At 39.5% G+C, this 16,480-nt stretch overlaps 2 protein-coding genes across 2 annotated transcripts in view; one reads left to right on the top strand and one right to left on the bottom strand.

Annotated features, from left to right (window-relative positions):
- The window catches only part of sh3gl3a (SH3-domain GRB2-like 3a), a 65,485-nt gene extending 60,784 nt beyond the window's left edge, over positions 1-4,701 (top strand). The window contains exons 10-11 of the mRNA XM_052131428.1: positions 324-392; positions 4,069-4,701. Of these exons, the coding sequence (XP_051987388.1) occupies positions 324-392; positions 4,069-4,274 (275 nt within the window). The 3' untranslated portion in view covers positions 4,275-4,701. The remainder of the gene's footprint in view (positions 1-323; positions 393-4,068) is intronic.
- Positions 4,702-10,406: 5,705 nt separating this feature from the next.
- gjd6 (gap junction protein delta 6) lies at positions 10,407-11,576 on the bottom strand. The gene has a single exon (XM_052128394.1). The coding sequence runs from the start codon at positions 11,574-11,576 to the stop codon at positions 10,407-10,409; it is 1,170 nt and encodes a 389-aa protein (XP_051984354.1).
- Positions 11,577-16,480: the final 4,904 nt, after the last annotated feature.

Below are 16,480 nucleotides of genomic sequence, written 5' to 3'. Positions count from 1 at the left end.
TTTTCTGCGATTAAATGTCAGGAATTGTGAAAAACTGAGTTTAAATGAATTTGGCTAAGGTGTGTGTAAACTTCTGACTTCAACTGTATATATAAATATTATTATATTATATTACAAATACAATCATTTTACTAGTGGTCTCAGTGAAATTGTACCCTACTGTATGTCTGTCAGTAAACATTGAATAGAGTCGAAGCAAAACTCATAGATCAATCACAAGGTTGCTTGTGGTGGTCACATTCATCAACACTGTGTGTTTGTTTGCTGGATCATGTGTATATATGTCTGTCTCATGAATGATCTCATGTATTTTTTGCTCTCAGCTGATCAGTTCACTCACACAACACCCAAGACTCTAACATGGCCTGAAAGCCCTAATGATGATAGTGAACGTGAGTATCATCCACATGTTTCCAGTGGGCTCAGGCTGAGAATCACACTCAATCTGTGCACTTTCTGCCCTGGGGCATTTTCCCTTCAGTAGTTCTAGCTGGGTACAGTACAGTACAGTAGTGTGAAAGGAATAGTTTACCCAAACATAATAATTCTCATTATTTACATCTCATGTCTTTCCAAACTCATATGCTGTCATTTTTTATGTGGAACACAGTATTAAGAATGCTTAAAAAAAGATTATACTGTAAGCAGCTCTATCCATACAACATCAGCTCATAGTGACCACACCAGTGATCGGCAACCTTTTTGATGTGGAGTGTAATTTTTTATTTTCCTGGTCAATGGCTGTGCCGACTCCCCATTAAAAAAAAAACATGCTTATGTAGGATTTTCCGAAGTTTGAGTCCACTTGTGAAAATGCTTCTATTTTTCATTTTTTTTTTCATTTAATTGTGTATTTTTCATTATAAATTATATTATCAGCAAATACTACAGTTTGAGTGATAAATGTGTTCAAAACCCGATGTTTATGATATAATCATGATCCTGCATGTGATTTTCACAGAGCATCTTGTGAAAGTGCTTTAATTAAAGAAAACCTGTCCTTTTGTACAAAATGAGTTAACACTGTTAATGTCACAAATTTGCTGATTTGATTACTGATCACAAAATTGTGGAATCTTAAATATTTCTTATTATTATGTCAAACATTTTTCAAAGTCATGCTGAGGGGTAATTTACTAGCACGCAATCAACAGTGAAAAAGGAGCAGGCAATTATATTTATATGAAGTTTTTCACACCTGCATTCCAATCTACATCTTGATGTAGTCCTTCCTCATTTTTGAACCCCACGATGTGGTTTTATGTTTTCTCTTTCAATCGTTTAATGTACTTTTGAGGGTGACCATGGTTTAAGGAGGGTGTACCTGTAGGCAGGGTAGGAATTCTCAAGGATTATGGTGTGTTCCATTCAACTCGGAAAGTCTGATTTTCCAACTTCCTACTTGGAAAAGTGCAATGCAGCGCCACTTGAAGTCGTAATTCCAAGTCGTGCTCTCTTGCAAAGTTGTGCAGAAATTTTAAACTCTGATTTTGCTTAGATGCAGTGCGTGACATCACACAATCATGTCGGCAGCCAGGAATATACCAAATTAGTAATAAACATTCACTTGTATTAGTGGTTGAGGCTCAGGGTTACTGACCAGAAGGTCGGGGTTTCAAGCCCCAGCACCACCAAGATGCCACTGTTGGGCCCTTGAGCAAGGCCCTTAACCCTATCTGCTCCAGGGGCGCCTTATCATGGCTGACACTGCACTCTGACCCCAGCTTAGCTGGGATATGTGAAAACTAATACATTTCACTGCATATATGCAAAAAAACTATAATGTGTGACCAAAATAAAGGATTCTAAAGGATTCTAATAATATCAATAAATTAGTCAAAGTTCCAACATTACTTGATGTAAAGAAATTAATGGAAAGGAGGTGGCGAGAACCGGCTTCAGAATATCAATAATATTTTAATAAGAAACTTAATCAAAAAGAAAAACACACAAAGGTGTCTGACAGTTGTCCATAAATCTCTGTCGCACTGCCGTCTTCAGTCGGCCTTTATCCCTCTTGAGTGCTAATTAGCCTGATTAGGGGCTGGGTGTGCGGAATCACGACCCGGCCTCGCCCTCCGCCCTGCCAAATTCTCAAAAGGGGAGGGAAACAAAAAAAAGTGTCATGACAAATCATGCCAAATAAAAAAAAAACATTTAAAAATAGAGAGGGCAGTGAGAGAGAGAGAGGAGAGGATAGAAAGTGAGAAAAAAAAAATACTCGCCGGTTCTCCAATACGCTGTAGCTTGGTCTCCACCCTCTAATGGACAACAGCCGGGTCTCCCCGCTCGCAGCTGGTAGGGGTCTCCTCCGCTCCTGGCAGTGGCCCTGCCCGCTCCAGGAGGTCGGTTAGGAGCCCTTCCTCCCCTCGGGGTCGGCAGCCATACCTCCGCTCTCAGGCGGCTGGGCTCCTCCGTCCCCCGTTGAATGGCCGTGGCTGCTCCATTGGGATGGATTATAGTGGCGAGGACTCTACTACGGCGCATCCCTCCACCTTTCCGGGTTTCGGCACCAGTGTAAAGGGGGTTCAAGGGAAAGGAGGAGGTGAGAACCGGCTTGAGAATATAAATAACAAACACACATGATATTAAAGCGTGTTTAACAAACGATAGCAGAGTAGCAGGTGTTGAAAACATGGTCAATTATACTCTCTTTTCATAATCGTACACCTGTAGCACAAATGTTGGCACTGCAGATTGTTTCTGAATTGGGTTGCTAGGAGACATCTCTGGTGACAGTCAAACACCTGTTAAGCTAACGGGAGCCTTGTAGTTTTGTTTCCTTAAATGTCATCTTCCGAGAGTCTGGCAATGGAATGCATTTATGGTTGGAGATCAGAGATATCAAGTAGAAATATCCCACAACGATTTGAATGGAACACAGCATTAATCGTAATCGTTTTCCTTATTGAATCACGTGTGGTTCTGAAAGCAAAAAGAAACAAATGAAAAAACGGAATGTAGGCTGTCCTTCGCCCAGACTGGCTGAATTAAAGCGGGTGTGTTTGCAATTAGCCAAGTACAGGTCTCTGCAGAACAGTAATGGGTGTTTTCAAATCTGTGGCCGTTTTCAAACTGGGATAGGCATTTCTATCCAATGAAAGTAGGGAATTTCAATGGTTTGGAAATGCCCACTGATTGGGAAAAGCCAATTTTTTAAGCGCTGCCGGCTCGTTATGCTCGAATGGCTTGCACGCGCTGCACGAGTCTATTGGGTATACTGCAGTCTCGTCACATTTTAACTTATTGTTTAGTCTCCCATTAGCTCATCAAAACATGCTGCGTGATCATTCCAATCTACAGGATTACATCCTGTAGATTGGAATGCAGGTGCAGAATTTAAATAAATAAAATAGTCTACTCCTCTCTCGCAGTTGCTGGTGTGCCAGTGATTACTTCTCCACGTGCCAATGCTGGCAACCCGTGCCATAGGTTGCCTACCCTTGGACCACACCGTAAACACCATAAAAGCACCATAAAAGAAGTACATACAACTCTTGATATTTTAAATCTCACATGTGTCTTAATAAATTATAATAGAATCAGTAATCAGAACAGTCAGGTGGAACAGTCAGTTTATTGAACATAAATAGTTTTCTCAGTGAAGATGCATATACACTGTGCTTTCTACAGCAAGCCCCAAGGGGGTAAATAAACAATTACCCACATACACAGGGTAAATTTACTTTATGAATTACATCCTACTTCACTCTGTTACCATTGTTTATGTTTACGACCTCGGCACAACAGTCGGTAGGTGTAACGCCCTCTGCCAAAATCAGTCTGTTCTGCACCAGCTAGTGAGACGCCGAAATTATTGTACGGTTATGACAAGGATTTAAGACCAGTTAGAGTTCATTTGCTTACAGGGCTACCTGGCGCAATGCCACAGAAATAGAAACCAAGCGATCTATAGAATAACCTGTCGCTCGTCTTGTGCCTCTGCCGTGGCTGGTTAGGACAAAAAGTCTGATTAACAAGGAAAAGATACCTTGATTGTAATGTTATAATACTTTACTATCTGAACACCTTTAGATATTTTAACTGGTTATGTTTTCCTAATTGCAGCGAAAGAGACACATATGGACCAGCCATGCTGTCGGTCAATCTACGACTTTGAGCCAGAGAACGAAGGAGAGCTGGGCTTCAAGGAGGGTGACATCATTATCCTCACCAATCAGATTGATGAGAACTGGTATGAAGGCATGATTAATGGCGAATCTGGCTTCTTCCCAATAAACTACGTAGAGGTCCTAGTTCCCCTGCCCCAATGAGCCAAGCCAACAACCACTGGGTCACTGGCCACACGCCAAACTAGACTGGCTCAACCATTCACTCACCCGACATCCTCTGCTGCATTATCACCAATGAAAGCCTTGTGTTCCCCGTCTGTCACTCACTCGACGTTGTGTCGATGAGTTGACACTAGGGGTCGCTCCTGCGGAGCCCAGACATCTCTGATTTTGAGAGAAGGCCATTGAGAATTGGCGTGTGGAATTTGCATGCCACTCCCCCAGACATATTGGTATAAATGGAGTGACGCTGCAAATACACATCAAATATTTCGGAGCCGAGAGAGCAGTCACAGAGCTGAATTCCTCTGTTGTTCTTTCATATGTACAAGCTGTTGGTTTTACGGAGCTTTCCAGCGGTCCTCCCCCTCGCATACTACGTTGTGCTGAGCACACACCCCTGGGCGCTTCAGCAGCTATATATATATATTTATATTCCCATATACATATATATATATATATATATATATATATATATATATATATATATATATATATATATATATATATATATATATAAAACACCAATAAAAGAGTATATTTCTCTAAAAGAGTGGCGCAAGCGGTGAAGCGTCTTTTTCAAGATGTCTCTCCGTTTGTGTGTGTTTCCTGGTTGCGGTCGTTCTCTCTCCCCATCTGATGGCCACGATCGCTGCCTCTTGTGTCTGGGTGCTACCCACGCAGAGTCAGCATTTGTGGATAGTTCATGCCCTCACTCGTAAGAGCGCAAGCCACCCCAGCCGCTCCTTGACTCGGTCCTTCTACCTACTGGTATGAGGCAGTGTCGGCTAGCGCTGGGGGAAATATGGGGACCTCAGTGGGAGCCTCTCCGCCGGGTACAACCCCACGGATCTCACAGCGGACCCGCGATATCGTTTGGAGCGCCTGACGACGATGAGATCTTGATCGCGGCATCGGAGAGCGGGTTCGTCATGTCTGACGCTGAGGACTCGGCTGAACTCCCACCCTTGGGTGCGGCGGCTCAGTCACAGGCTGACGCGGAGCTGACAGCCATGTCACTCCTTTTATACCCATATGTCCGGGGGAGTAGCATGCAAATTCCACACGCCAGTTCTCATGGGCCTTTTCTCAAAATCAGAGATGTCTGGGCTCGCAGGTGCGACCCCTAGTGTCAATTCATCGACACAACGTCTCGTTCCCTCCATCAGGGAACGGAGGTTACGTCAGTAACCGAGACGTTTCACAGACAATTTTGTACGTTTTACTTTTCAGTATTTATTTCATAGTAAGTTTCCCATGCCTCATGGTGCAGCATCTTGGATTTTTACACTGCAAAAAAATATTTTCTTAATCAGTTTTGCCTTATTTTCCAGTAAAAATATCTAGAGGCAAAATTAAGCTATTAAGACTTGTTTTCGGATAATATATCTTGAATTTTAAATTAAATTAAATTGTCTTACCCTATTGGCAAATATTTTTTCTTGTTTTAAGCATTAGTCTACTAAAATAAACAAGAAAAACGGTCATTCTTAGCAACTGAGCAAAGAAAAGCAAATTTTTCTCTTATTATCTTACACACTTGAATCAAGTAAAATGTATCTTGCTTGTTTTAAGGATATCTTGAGGATTTTTTACTGGAAAACAAGACAAATTTAGTTTAGAAGATTAAGATTAAGAAAAGGCTTTTTTGTAGACTAATTTCAGTGTGTGTTATAATTTTGTTTTTGCTTCAATGCAGCATTCTTCCATTTATTTGAAAATGTGATGACCAATGGGGTGTATATGTCTTTTCGCTGTCTCTGTATGTTTTCTTTTCCACTTTATTATGCAGTCTTAAGTGTTTTTGAAACACATTTTCTATAAACTGTGACTATCTTGACTGCTACTCTTATGAATGTCCACTATCTCTCTTTCTGTCTCTGTTTACATGACTTCTTGTAATCTAAGATATCATAGAAAGTATTGCAAGTGTTTTAATGGGTTTCGCTTTCCCAAGCCTTCAAGTGCTTATTTTAAACTGTGGCTGTTTTGCACTAAAGCTTTAGAATAATACACACCCATTGATGTGTACCTTTTATTTTTATGTTGTGTTTATGGTTTTAGAATATTGCACTTTCTACTGTATCTTTTTCTCCCATGTCGAGAAATACATAATTGTATCATGTCTTATCTTATGGAGTGGACTTTATGCTTATATATATATATATATATATATATATATATATATATATATATATTATCATACAGTGAGGAAAATAAGTATTTGAACACCCTGCTATTTTGCAAGTTCTCCCACTTAGAAATCATGGAGGGGTCTGAAATTGTCATCGTGAGGTGCATGTCCACTGTGAGAGACATAATCTAAAAAAAAAATCCAGAAATCACAATGTATGATTTTTTAACTATTTATTTGTATGATACAGCTGCAAATAAGTATTTGAACACCTGAGAAAATCAATGTTAATATTTGGTACAGTAGCCTTTGTTTGCAATTACAGAGGTCAAACGTTTCCTGTAGTTTTTCACCAGGTTTGCACACACTGCAGGAGGGATTTTGGCCCACTCCTCCACACAGATCTTCTCTAGATCAGTCAGGTTTCTGGGCTGTCGCTGAGAAACACGGAGTTTGAGCTCCCTCCAAAGATTCTCTATTGGGTTTAGGTCTGGAGACTGGCTAGGCCACGCCAGAACCTTGATATGCTTCTTACAGAGCCACTCCTTGGTTATCCTGGCTGTGTGCTTCGGTCATTGTCATGTTGGAAGACCCAGCCTCGACCCATCTTCAATGCTCTAACTGAGGGAAGGAGGTTGTTCCCCAAAATCTCGCTAATACATGGCCCCGGTCATCCTCTCCTTAATACAGTGCAGTCAGCCCTGTCCCATGTGCAGAAAAACACCCCCAAAGCATGATGCTACCACCCCCATGCTTCACAGTATGGATGGTGTTCTTGGGATGGTACTCATCATTCTTCTTCCTCCAAACACGGTTAGTGGAATTATGACCAAAAAGTTCTATTTTGGTCTCATCTGACCACATGACTTTCTCCCATGACTCCTCTGGATCATCCAAATGATCATTGGCAAACTTAAGACGGGCCTTGACATGTGCTGGTTTAAGCAGGGGAACCTTCCGTGCCATGCATGATTTCAAACCATGGCGTCTTAGTGTATTACCAACAGTAACCTTGGAAGCGGTGGTCCCAGCTCTTTTCAGGTCATTGACCAGCTCCTCCCGTGTAGTTCTGGGCTGATTTCTCACCTTTCTTAGGATCATTGAGACCCCACGAGGTGAGATCTTGCATGGAGCCCCAGTCCGAGGGAGATTGACAGTCATGTTTAGCTTCTTCCATTTTCTAATGATTAGCTAACAGTGGACCTTTTTTCACCAAGCTGCTTGGCAATTTCCCGTAGCCCTTTCCAGCCTTGTGGAGGTGTACAATTTTGTCTAGTGTCTTTGGACAGCTCTTTGGTCTTGGCCATGTTAGTAGTTGGATTCTTACTGATTGTATGGGGTGGACAGGTGTCTTTATGCAGCTAACGACCTCAAACAGGTGCATCTAATTTAGGATAATAAATGGAGTGGAGGTGGACATTTTAAAGGCAGACTAACAGGTCTTTGAGGGTCAGAATTCTAGCTGATAGACAGGTGTTCAAATACTTATTTGCAGCTGTATCATACAAATAAATAGTTAAAAAATCATATATTGTGATTTCTGGATTTTTTTTTTTTTTTAGATTATGTCTCTCACAGTGGACATGCACCTATGATGACATTTTCAGACCTCTCCATGATTTCCAAGTGGGAGAACTTGCAAAATAGCAGGGTGTTCAAATACTTATTTTCCTCACTGTATATATATATGTATATATATATATATATATATATATGCACTACCGGTCAAAAGTTTTGAAACACTCATTCTTTAATATCATTTTTTTTCTTCACATTTAAGAATAATAGTAAAGTCATCATAAATGGAAAAACATAAATGGAACTATGGAAATTATGTTGTGACTAAACAAAATAAATAAAAACTATGTTATATTTTAGCATCTTCAAATTAGTCACACTTTGCCTAGAAATGTACTCTTGACATTTTCCCAACCAGCTTCTTGAGGTATCACCCTGGGATGCTTTTTAAACAGTATTGAAGGAGTTCCAATCTATATTGGCTGCTTTTCTTTATTATTTGGTTCAAATCATCAATTTCAAAAATTGTATTTTTATAATTAAATAATTGAATATGGTGGCACAATTATATTTTTGTCTACAAAAGCTAATTTCAAGCTTTAGGCAAATGACTTCAAATCAAAAGATTTTTAAGATAATGAGAAACATTTCAGTCAAGTGACCCCAAATCTTTGACCGGTAGTGTATTTATATATATATATATATATATATATATATATATATATATATATATATATATTATTGATATGATTCAAAACTTTTAACTGTATATAACGAGAACTTTTGCTCGCCTTGTAACTGTTTCGCCTGTGTTGTGCTCTGAATGACATTTTACATTTTGTAATTTTTAATGAAATATTGTCTCCTAAGTCGAATTGTCCGGTGCTTATCGATTGCTTAAGATAGCTTTCAAATATATATAGCTGGACCAACTATGTTTGAACTGACAAAATATGTCTTGTAGTGTTTGTCCACCAAAAATAGACTGTATTCAAGCTGTCAAACATTATTTTTGTTACTCTGAGCAGTATATTTGTTGTGCATGAAATGGAATTTTGAATGAATGTTTTTGTTTCTATATCGACCAGAGACTTACAAATCTTTTCAACGTTTTCAAATAATTCCTGTTTGACTCGTCACCCTGTTTTATTTATTCCCAATATATTTTTCTGGCTAAATGTGAAGAAGTCAGAGAGCAAAAGGGGGGGAGGGGGGGGTTGCATTGTCGCAAATTACACTTAAAGCTGCAGTGTGTGATTTCTGCGCCACAAAACAGAATTGCAGAAAATAACTGGTCTTTTAAAAAACTAAAAATTCTCTAATATGTAAGTGGAGCTTGCCCACACATAACTCACAGCCAAAATGTGTTCCTCAGTAAGTCGCACAAGTTAAAGTTTCTTTCATTCTGTGTCACTCGGTGCGGGACGATGTACACGCCAAAGTTTAATGCTTAGGTTTTGTTTGAATGCCTAACCCTTATTATTAGCAATAATAATACTGATCTTTAGCAAACACCACTAATGACTGGTTTCATTCCGAACTTAGCCAGGTTTTCCAAACACTCCACGGCCTACCATTGTTTAGACAAACAGGTAGTCCCACCATAAATTCATGCCATTGGTTTAGGTAGAATTTTACATGTTGGACTACTCAAACCAAAAGAGAACAACAAAAATTCTAAGTGTCACAGTGTTTACATTCTTCAGGAACCTACTGATGGCTTATAGTCATTGCTACACATTAAATTGGGATAAGATTTTAACATGAAAAATTACACACAGCAGTTTTAAAATCAAAAAGTGAAAACAAATGATAGATGATGTTCTAGTGTAGTATATGACCTGTTTGATACTGCCACACATTAGCAGGTCTCTGTCCTCACCAGACTTCAGTAGCAGCAGGGCTGTTACACTGCACAAAAACCAGCCTGTTTGCTCTGCAGAATTTCATTGAATTTCTGAAGGTAATTGTGAAAACAATATAAAAATGCTTGAATTAAAAGGGTGGCACCTCTGTAGGCTTTGTATCAGACTTTAGATATTGAATAGCTGACTGTTCATTTCCAAACACTATTACTAATGATTTTTTTTCTTACAAGATTTATGCAAAAGGTGTAATCTACTGTTTGTCACTACATCACTGAGTGAAAGAAAGGGCTGTGAATAGTTTTCTTTTTGCTCTCTGGCATACTGTAATACACAAAATGTGGTTTATAGATGTTGTAAATGAATATATTATTATACACTGTTTATTGCATAAATAAATGACGTGGAAATCTTGATCACGTTATGGCATTTTATTATTTTAAGCTTATACAGTACATAGAAATACTTTCCAACGATTGAATAGCAGCTTCAATAAACTTAGTCAATAATCAATTATTACTAACAAAACTAGAATTCTGTTATCAAATTTAAGACTTATCAAATCGTCCATAAGCCCGAAAGAAAAATTATTTGAGTTTATATCCAAACCTCAGCGCTGCTTTGCTTTGACCCTCTTCCTTTGTTCGACTGCGATTTACCCTTGAGTGATTGTGTTCCCCTGTAGGCGTCTGCTTGCCGGGAATCCTTTTCTTTGTTGGTTGAGCAATTACCAGCACAGGTCCAGTCTAGCTGGTGGTCCACTACTAGATCTAATGCAGGCAAAGAAGTAGTGCTGGTCACATCTCTGAAAGTTAGGGAGGCCATAGATTGGGTGTCTTGGTTTATAGCGCCATATCCCCTCCAAGAGCTGTCCTTGTTGAGCATGGACTTCTTAATCATCTTCCAGCCCAAATGATTGAGCTCTAAGAAGTTGAGGAAGATGCAGAAGACCCCAACGCAAAACATGAAGATCAGGAAGATGGTTTTCTCAGTGGGACGTGAGACATAGCAGTCAACCATCTGCATACAAGGAGTAGCCATACACACAAAGTGAGCAGGAACTTGGAAACCGAAAAGGAGCCACTGCGCTATCACAAAGCCAACTTCCAAAACTGCTCGGAAACACACATGGAAGACGTAGTACTTGGAGAGCACCCCTAATGAGCTTTTAGTCGGAGCACCGCTTTCCCGCAATGCCGGGGTGCTTTTCTGGGTGCTCTGGTTGGTGATGCCCTCAAGAATGTCAGCCAGACTGTGACCCAGGTGCCTGTGTGACTTAATTGAGCAACTGTCCGAGTCGCAACTGCGGTCGTATGTTTCAATTGCCTGCTCGCCATCTGACTGCTTGGACAGATTGTGCCAGGTATAGATGATAAAGCAAAGTGATGGCGTAGAAACTGTAATGATCTGAAAGACCCAGAATCGAGGTTGTGAGATGGGGGCGAAGGCATCGTAGCAGACATTGGGACACCCCGGTTGAAGGGTATTGCAGACGAACATCTCCTGCTCGTCCGTGTAGACATCCTCAGTCGCCACGGCCACAATCAGCAGACGGAAAATCACCATAACGGTGAGCCACAGCCGTCCGATCATGGTGGAGTGCTGGTGCACAGCATCCAGCAGCCTCTTGAGCAACGTCCATTCTGTCATGTCTCTATGCACCAGCCTCCTGAAGTACAGCACCTGAAATAGATCCACTTTAGCTCTGTTGCCAGCGAGGACAGGCGTTTTCATGTTACAGCTCTGGCCAGAGAGCGAAGGTGCCATCACTGCTCCCAGCCATCCCTTTCTCCTTCAGAGATAAGGCCTCCGCTTGGGAAGGCTGCAGGCCACTTCACAGTGGTCACGTGGTGCTCTCCCTTGTCTTTAGAGCCCATTTACAAACTGCAGGATAGACGGCACTCTTTCTACTCTAGAGAGCTTCTGATAGTGATAGCAGATACATTCTTTTCAGATTGCTTCTTATGTGATAGGATGAGTTCCTTCTGAAGGCCACACTTTTAAAAATATGCTGCAGATAGTGGACACTTGCATGTGCTAGTAAACAGCTAGTTGTTGTCCACACCGGTTTGAATTCATACAAAGTTGAGTAAATAAATGATGACAGAATTTTCCTTTTTGGGTGAACTTATAATAACGCTGCTTGAATATTGTTTGTCTAAAATGCTTTAGCATAAATCCATTCACATGTCTAAATATGGTCAATCCAGTTGACTCACACCTTCCTCAGATCATTAGCTTTAACTGAAAATGTAATCGTGATATACCCACCTTCATGTTGCACAAAACATGTATGCCTTTTTCCCATGCAGCACAATTTTTTTTTTTTTAAATGTCATAGCTGCTTTTTTCCATAACATGATAATTCATGCTGATCACTGGCTTAAACCTTCATAAACTGTAAAAGTGAATGATGTCCCTGATTTTAAGTGACTTAAAGTTGCTCATATATGATGGTAAGTATTTGTTACCAATACGGCACAAGGTATATATCATAATGAAAATGTTCATAGTACACCCACTCATGTTACTGATTGTTTACAAAATTGATAGCAGTTATTTTGAATTTTGAAACTAAAATAGGTGTGATAACATATCTTCAGTTATCTGCTAACTTCCCCTAGTAATTATATGAACCCTCGAGGTCTGACACCAGCAGATGCCCATTGGGCTTTGGAGACTAGGTCAAGATGGGGGGGGGTCATTCAAGCAATACATTTAGACATAAGCACAAAGTGGGTGCTTCCTGCAAATGTAATTGTACAAAATCAGGTTATTTATGTTCAAACAAATGTTTCTTTATGTATAGAGACAATGGAATGAGGTTAATTATTGTCGTCAGTGTAGTGTATTGACTGTGTATATTTGTGAAGACACTGGTTTAGGTTACAGTATGTACAAAACAAATCTAAGCCAATATTTTTTAAATCCTATGTTAATGAATTCTAATTTTAATGAATAAACGTTCCATACAAAAAAAAAAAAAACATTTAAAAAATACTTTACTTAAAATGTGTCGGATAAAGAATCTATGCTTTGTCGTCAAAGCCTCAAAAATCACCTGATGGAGTTTGAACTTCACATCAGATTTCTTCTTTGGTCCACTTTCGCCAGCATGTCAGCCACAACTACAGCAAATCTGTAGTCTTCACTGTCCTGCAGCATGTCACTTTCCCTCTCCTGGCCCAGCTTCTCCAATCTCGCCCAGCTTCTCCAATCTCCCCAGCAGGGAGTCTTCAGTGTTTTCATTTATTCAACAAGCCTGTAAGAGATGGAGATGGTGACTGGAAGGAATGCTGTGCAATGCCTCTTGGTGACGGTGCATGCGAGTAGGGCAATGATGGAGTTGGAGATGCTGGAATTTGGGATGTTAAAGGAAGTGGGGAGTTGGGAGATGGTGATGGCGTTAGGAAACTGTTGAGGAGGTGTCAGTGGACACAGTGTTTGGTGTTGCAGATGATGATGCTCCAGATGACTGTGTGGTCGTGGAGTTGCTTGTCTCTGTATGTTCCTCTCTGTTCACATTATCTACCTCCTTAAAAAAATGCAATAAGTGAAAATGGTTTTAAAAAGCAGACTCTGTGAACACAGAAACTATATCATAGCCAAGAATGCAAAATCTACAAATTAGTCTCCAGTTGTTTTCTACTTTTTCAACAAAACTTTAAAAAAACAATGGTACACAATTGGCTTCATCCATAAAACACCCACCAAACAAATGTATTTAAATCTAACTCAGAATAAATTGTTCATTGATCATTAATTGTGCTCAAAAAGCATTTGAAAAAAGAATAATTTAGATTTTCTAAATTCTTTAATTTAATTATTCTTTAAACCATGACTTGCACTGCAAATAAATAAGTAATATTGGCATTATATTCATGATGTTAGCCAGAGGGGAACTGGCACCCACAGTGAGTCTCCCAAGGTTAATTTTCTCGCATTAACCAACATCTTATGGAGTTTTGTGTTCCTTGCCACATTCGCCTTCAGCTTGCTCACTGGGGTTATTAATACAATTATTATTTAATGACTTATTTTTAAACACGATTAACAATCGTATTTTATCTAATTACACAATAATGATTCATAGACATTATAGACATTACAGTTTTATCTTCTGTTAATGCCTGATATTCTGTAAAGATGATTTGAAAATATGTGCGTTGTGAAAGACGCTATACAAATAAAAATGATTGAAGTGACTTAAATGAAACAAAAGAGTGTTGTCTCTGGTTCATCTTGTCTCTTTATACATACTGTAATACCCTATATACATACTGTAATACCCTATTACTTCCCTATATCTATCAATCACTCCAAGAGAAAGTTAGAAGCGACAGTAACATTGCATATTTACAAAAATCTATGTGCATGTTTAGAAAAAACTGCATGTTTAAAAAAATGTATGCATATTTACAAAAATACTATGTGCATATTTACAAAAACAATACAGATTCGTGATTAGTCCTTGACAATGCTGTTTGCACATGCGCAGCTCATTCACATCTATTTTAGCTACCGTGCAGTGAACTGATTGTGAGGGGTGTGCCTCCGAGTCTCGGCAGGAAAACAAGACGTGCTCGCGGGGCAGTATAGGTGACTTTCTTCTATGAAAGTAGCTAAGATTTGTCCAAAAGGTCACTAGATTTGTCACTAGTCACTTTTTTAATAAAAGTCGCTAAATAGGTCTGAAAAGTCACTAAATCTATCAACAAACTCGCTAAGTTGGCAACACTGACACTTCTAATGGCAAAACTGGTGCGAACAAGAAATCAGTAAAGGAACATGAAAGACTTAAAGCTGCTATAGCGATCAGCCCCCTCTGGTGGTCAAAATAAACTGCACACTGTAAACTTTGATGTCGGTAGGCTTCTATAGGGGCTTTGTTGACATGTATTTTCACTTAGCAGACTGTTTTGAACACGCAATAAAAATGGGGACATTTCTGTGGACAACTCCAGTCAGGGACAGCCCATCAAAAACTGGGACTGTACCCGGAAAATGGGGATGTCTGTTCATCCTATGTTACAATCACTGCCCTTGCCATCCAGAATAGCAGAAATAAAGTGAAGGGATATGTGGAAACTGTGGTTCCTAATTATGGTGATCCAACATTTGCCTCACATTTTAGGATGACAAGGGAAACATTTCTTCAAGATTGTTGAATAAACCAAGTTGCAGTGGACACAATTAGTTTTAGAACTTTAGTTAGATCCATTGTTGCTTTTTAATACAGCAGGGTTTATATACACATCGCTGCTGATTGGGTAACACCTCTGACCCACCCACCAAATGAGAGAAAACGCACCTCAAAGCCTGTTGCACACCGTTTCAAGGAAATATGTCATTCAACCTGGAAACCGTAGCAAGAGATTGAACAAGAGATTGAAACATCTTGGCTACTATGTAACCATGGTTCCCTAAACAGAGGGAATGAGACGCTGCTTCAGAAGCTGACCCATGGGGAGCTTTTCCCAGGTGTGGTGACCTTTAAACCCTTAATCATCATGACAATTTTATTGGCTGGGGAAGCTTGTAACCGAGACATTCCCTTTCAAATGGTAACTTCCACACTGTGTCAGGAGCTGAAGCGATGGGAGTCATATACCATTACGCCATAGCGCTGATGTGCAATGCCTACTAGCTGTTACAGGGTAGTCAAAAGCATTACTGTAGCTACACCTTAAACCAGGGGTCACCAACCTTTTTGATACTGAGAGCTACTTCATGGGTACTGAGTCATACGAAGGGCTACCTGTTTAATACACTCTTCTGAAATAACAAATTTGCTTAGTTTGCCTTATACATTATTAATAATGTGAAGACTCTGATCATGTTAATGATTTCTCACAATAATTACCAACAATGACAAGGTGGGAAACAGATATCAATATTCAGCACTTTATTTCTATTTATCTCAGTAATTGTAAAATTTTCAGATGATCACTTACATTACATTTCTTAGGAAAAATGTCCCATTTTCACTAGCTACTGACAAACCTTTTAAACAAATCATGAACTATGTTGCACCATGTTTCAAAAAGTTATCAATTATGTACATTGCAATGTCTGTAATGTAGTGAAAAAACAAATATATTTTTAAATAAATCTTGTCACATTTTGAACTAATGACCAAATCTGCTGTATTTTTAATAAAATCATAACTGTTACATGTCATGAACACACATTTTAAATTGAACAATTCTTCAATATTTTAATTAAACTTTGCCATGGCACTGACATGTTGCCACTGACATCTTCTCTTTGATCTATCATTTTCTTTGTTAGTGGGAAGACTGGCATTGCATGCTGTTTACCATTGTATTGTAATCTGGTGTGTAACTTGACACTGCAACTGTGAGTAACTCTTTCAGATGTGCATCAGTGAGGCGTGTTCTGTGTTTGTTCTTGATGAAGTTCATGTCAGAAAATGCTAATTCACATAGATAGGTAGAACCAAACAGGCTGGCAACCTTCATAGCTGCTGTACACACACCACTGTACTTCTCTGTGTCAACAAGGCACCAAAAGTTTGGTGCAGCCTGGTAGGCTTTGAGGTGGAGGTCATTTTGCAATGTTATGATTTCAATCTCCACCTGTTAAGCATCCAAGTTCAACGTTGTACTTAGTTGCTCAGCAAAGCTTGTTGTGTCCACATTCATGAAAGG

Source organism: Xyrauchen texanus, chromosome 1 (assembly GCF_025860055.1).
Source record: "Xyrauchen texanus isolate HMW12.3.18 chromosome 1, RBS_HiC_50CHRs, whole genome shotgun sequence".
Lineage (NCBI taxonomy): Eukaryota > Metazoa > Chordata > Actinopteri > Cypriniformes > Catostomidae > Xyrauchen > Xyrauchen texanus.
The sequence above is the reverse complement of the archived record's forward strand: the minus strand, read 5'-3'. Positions and strand labels throughout refer to the sequence as shown.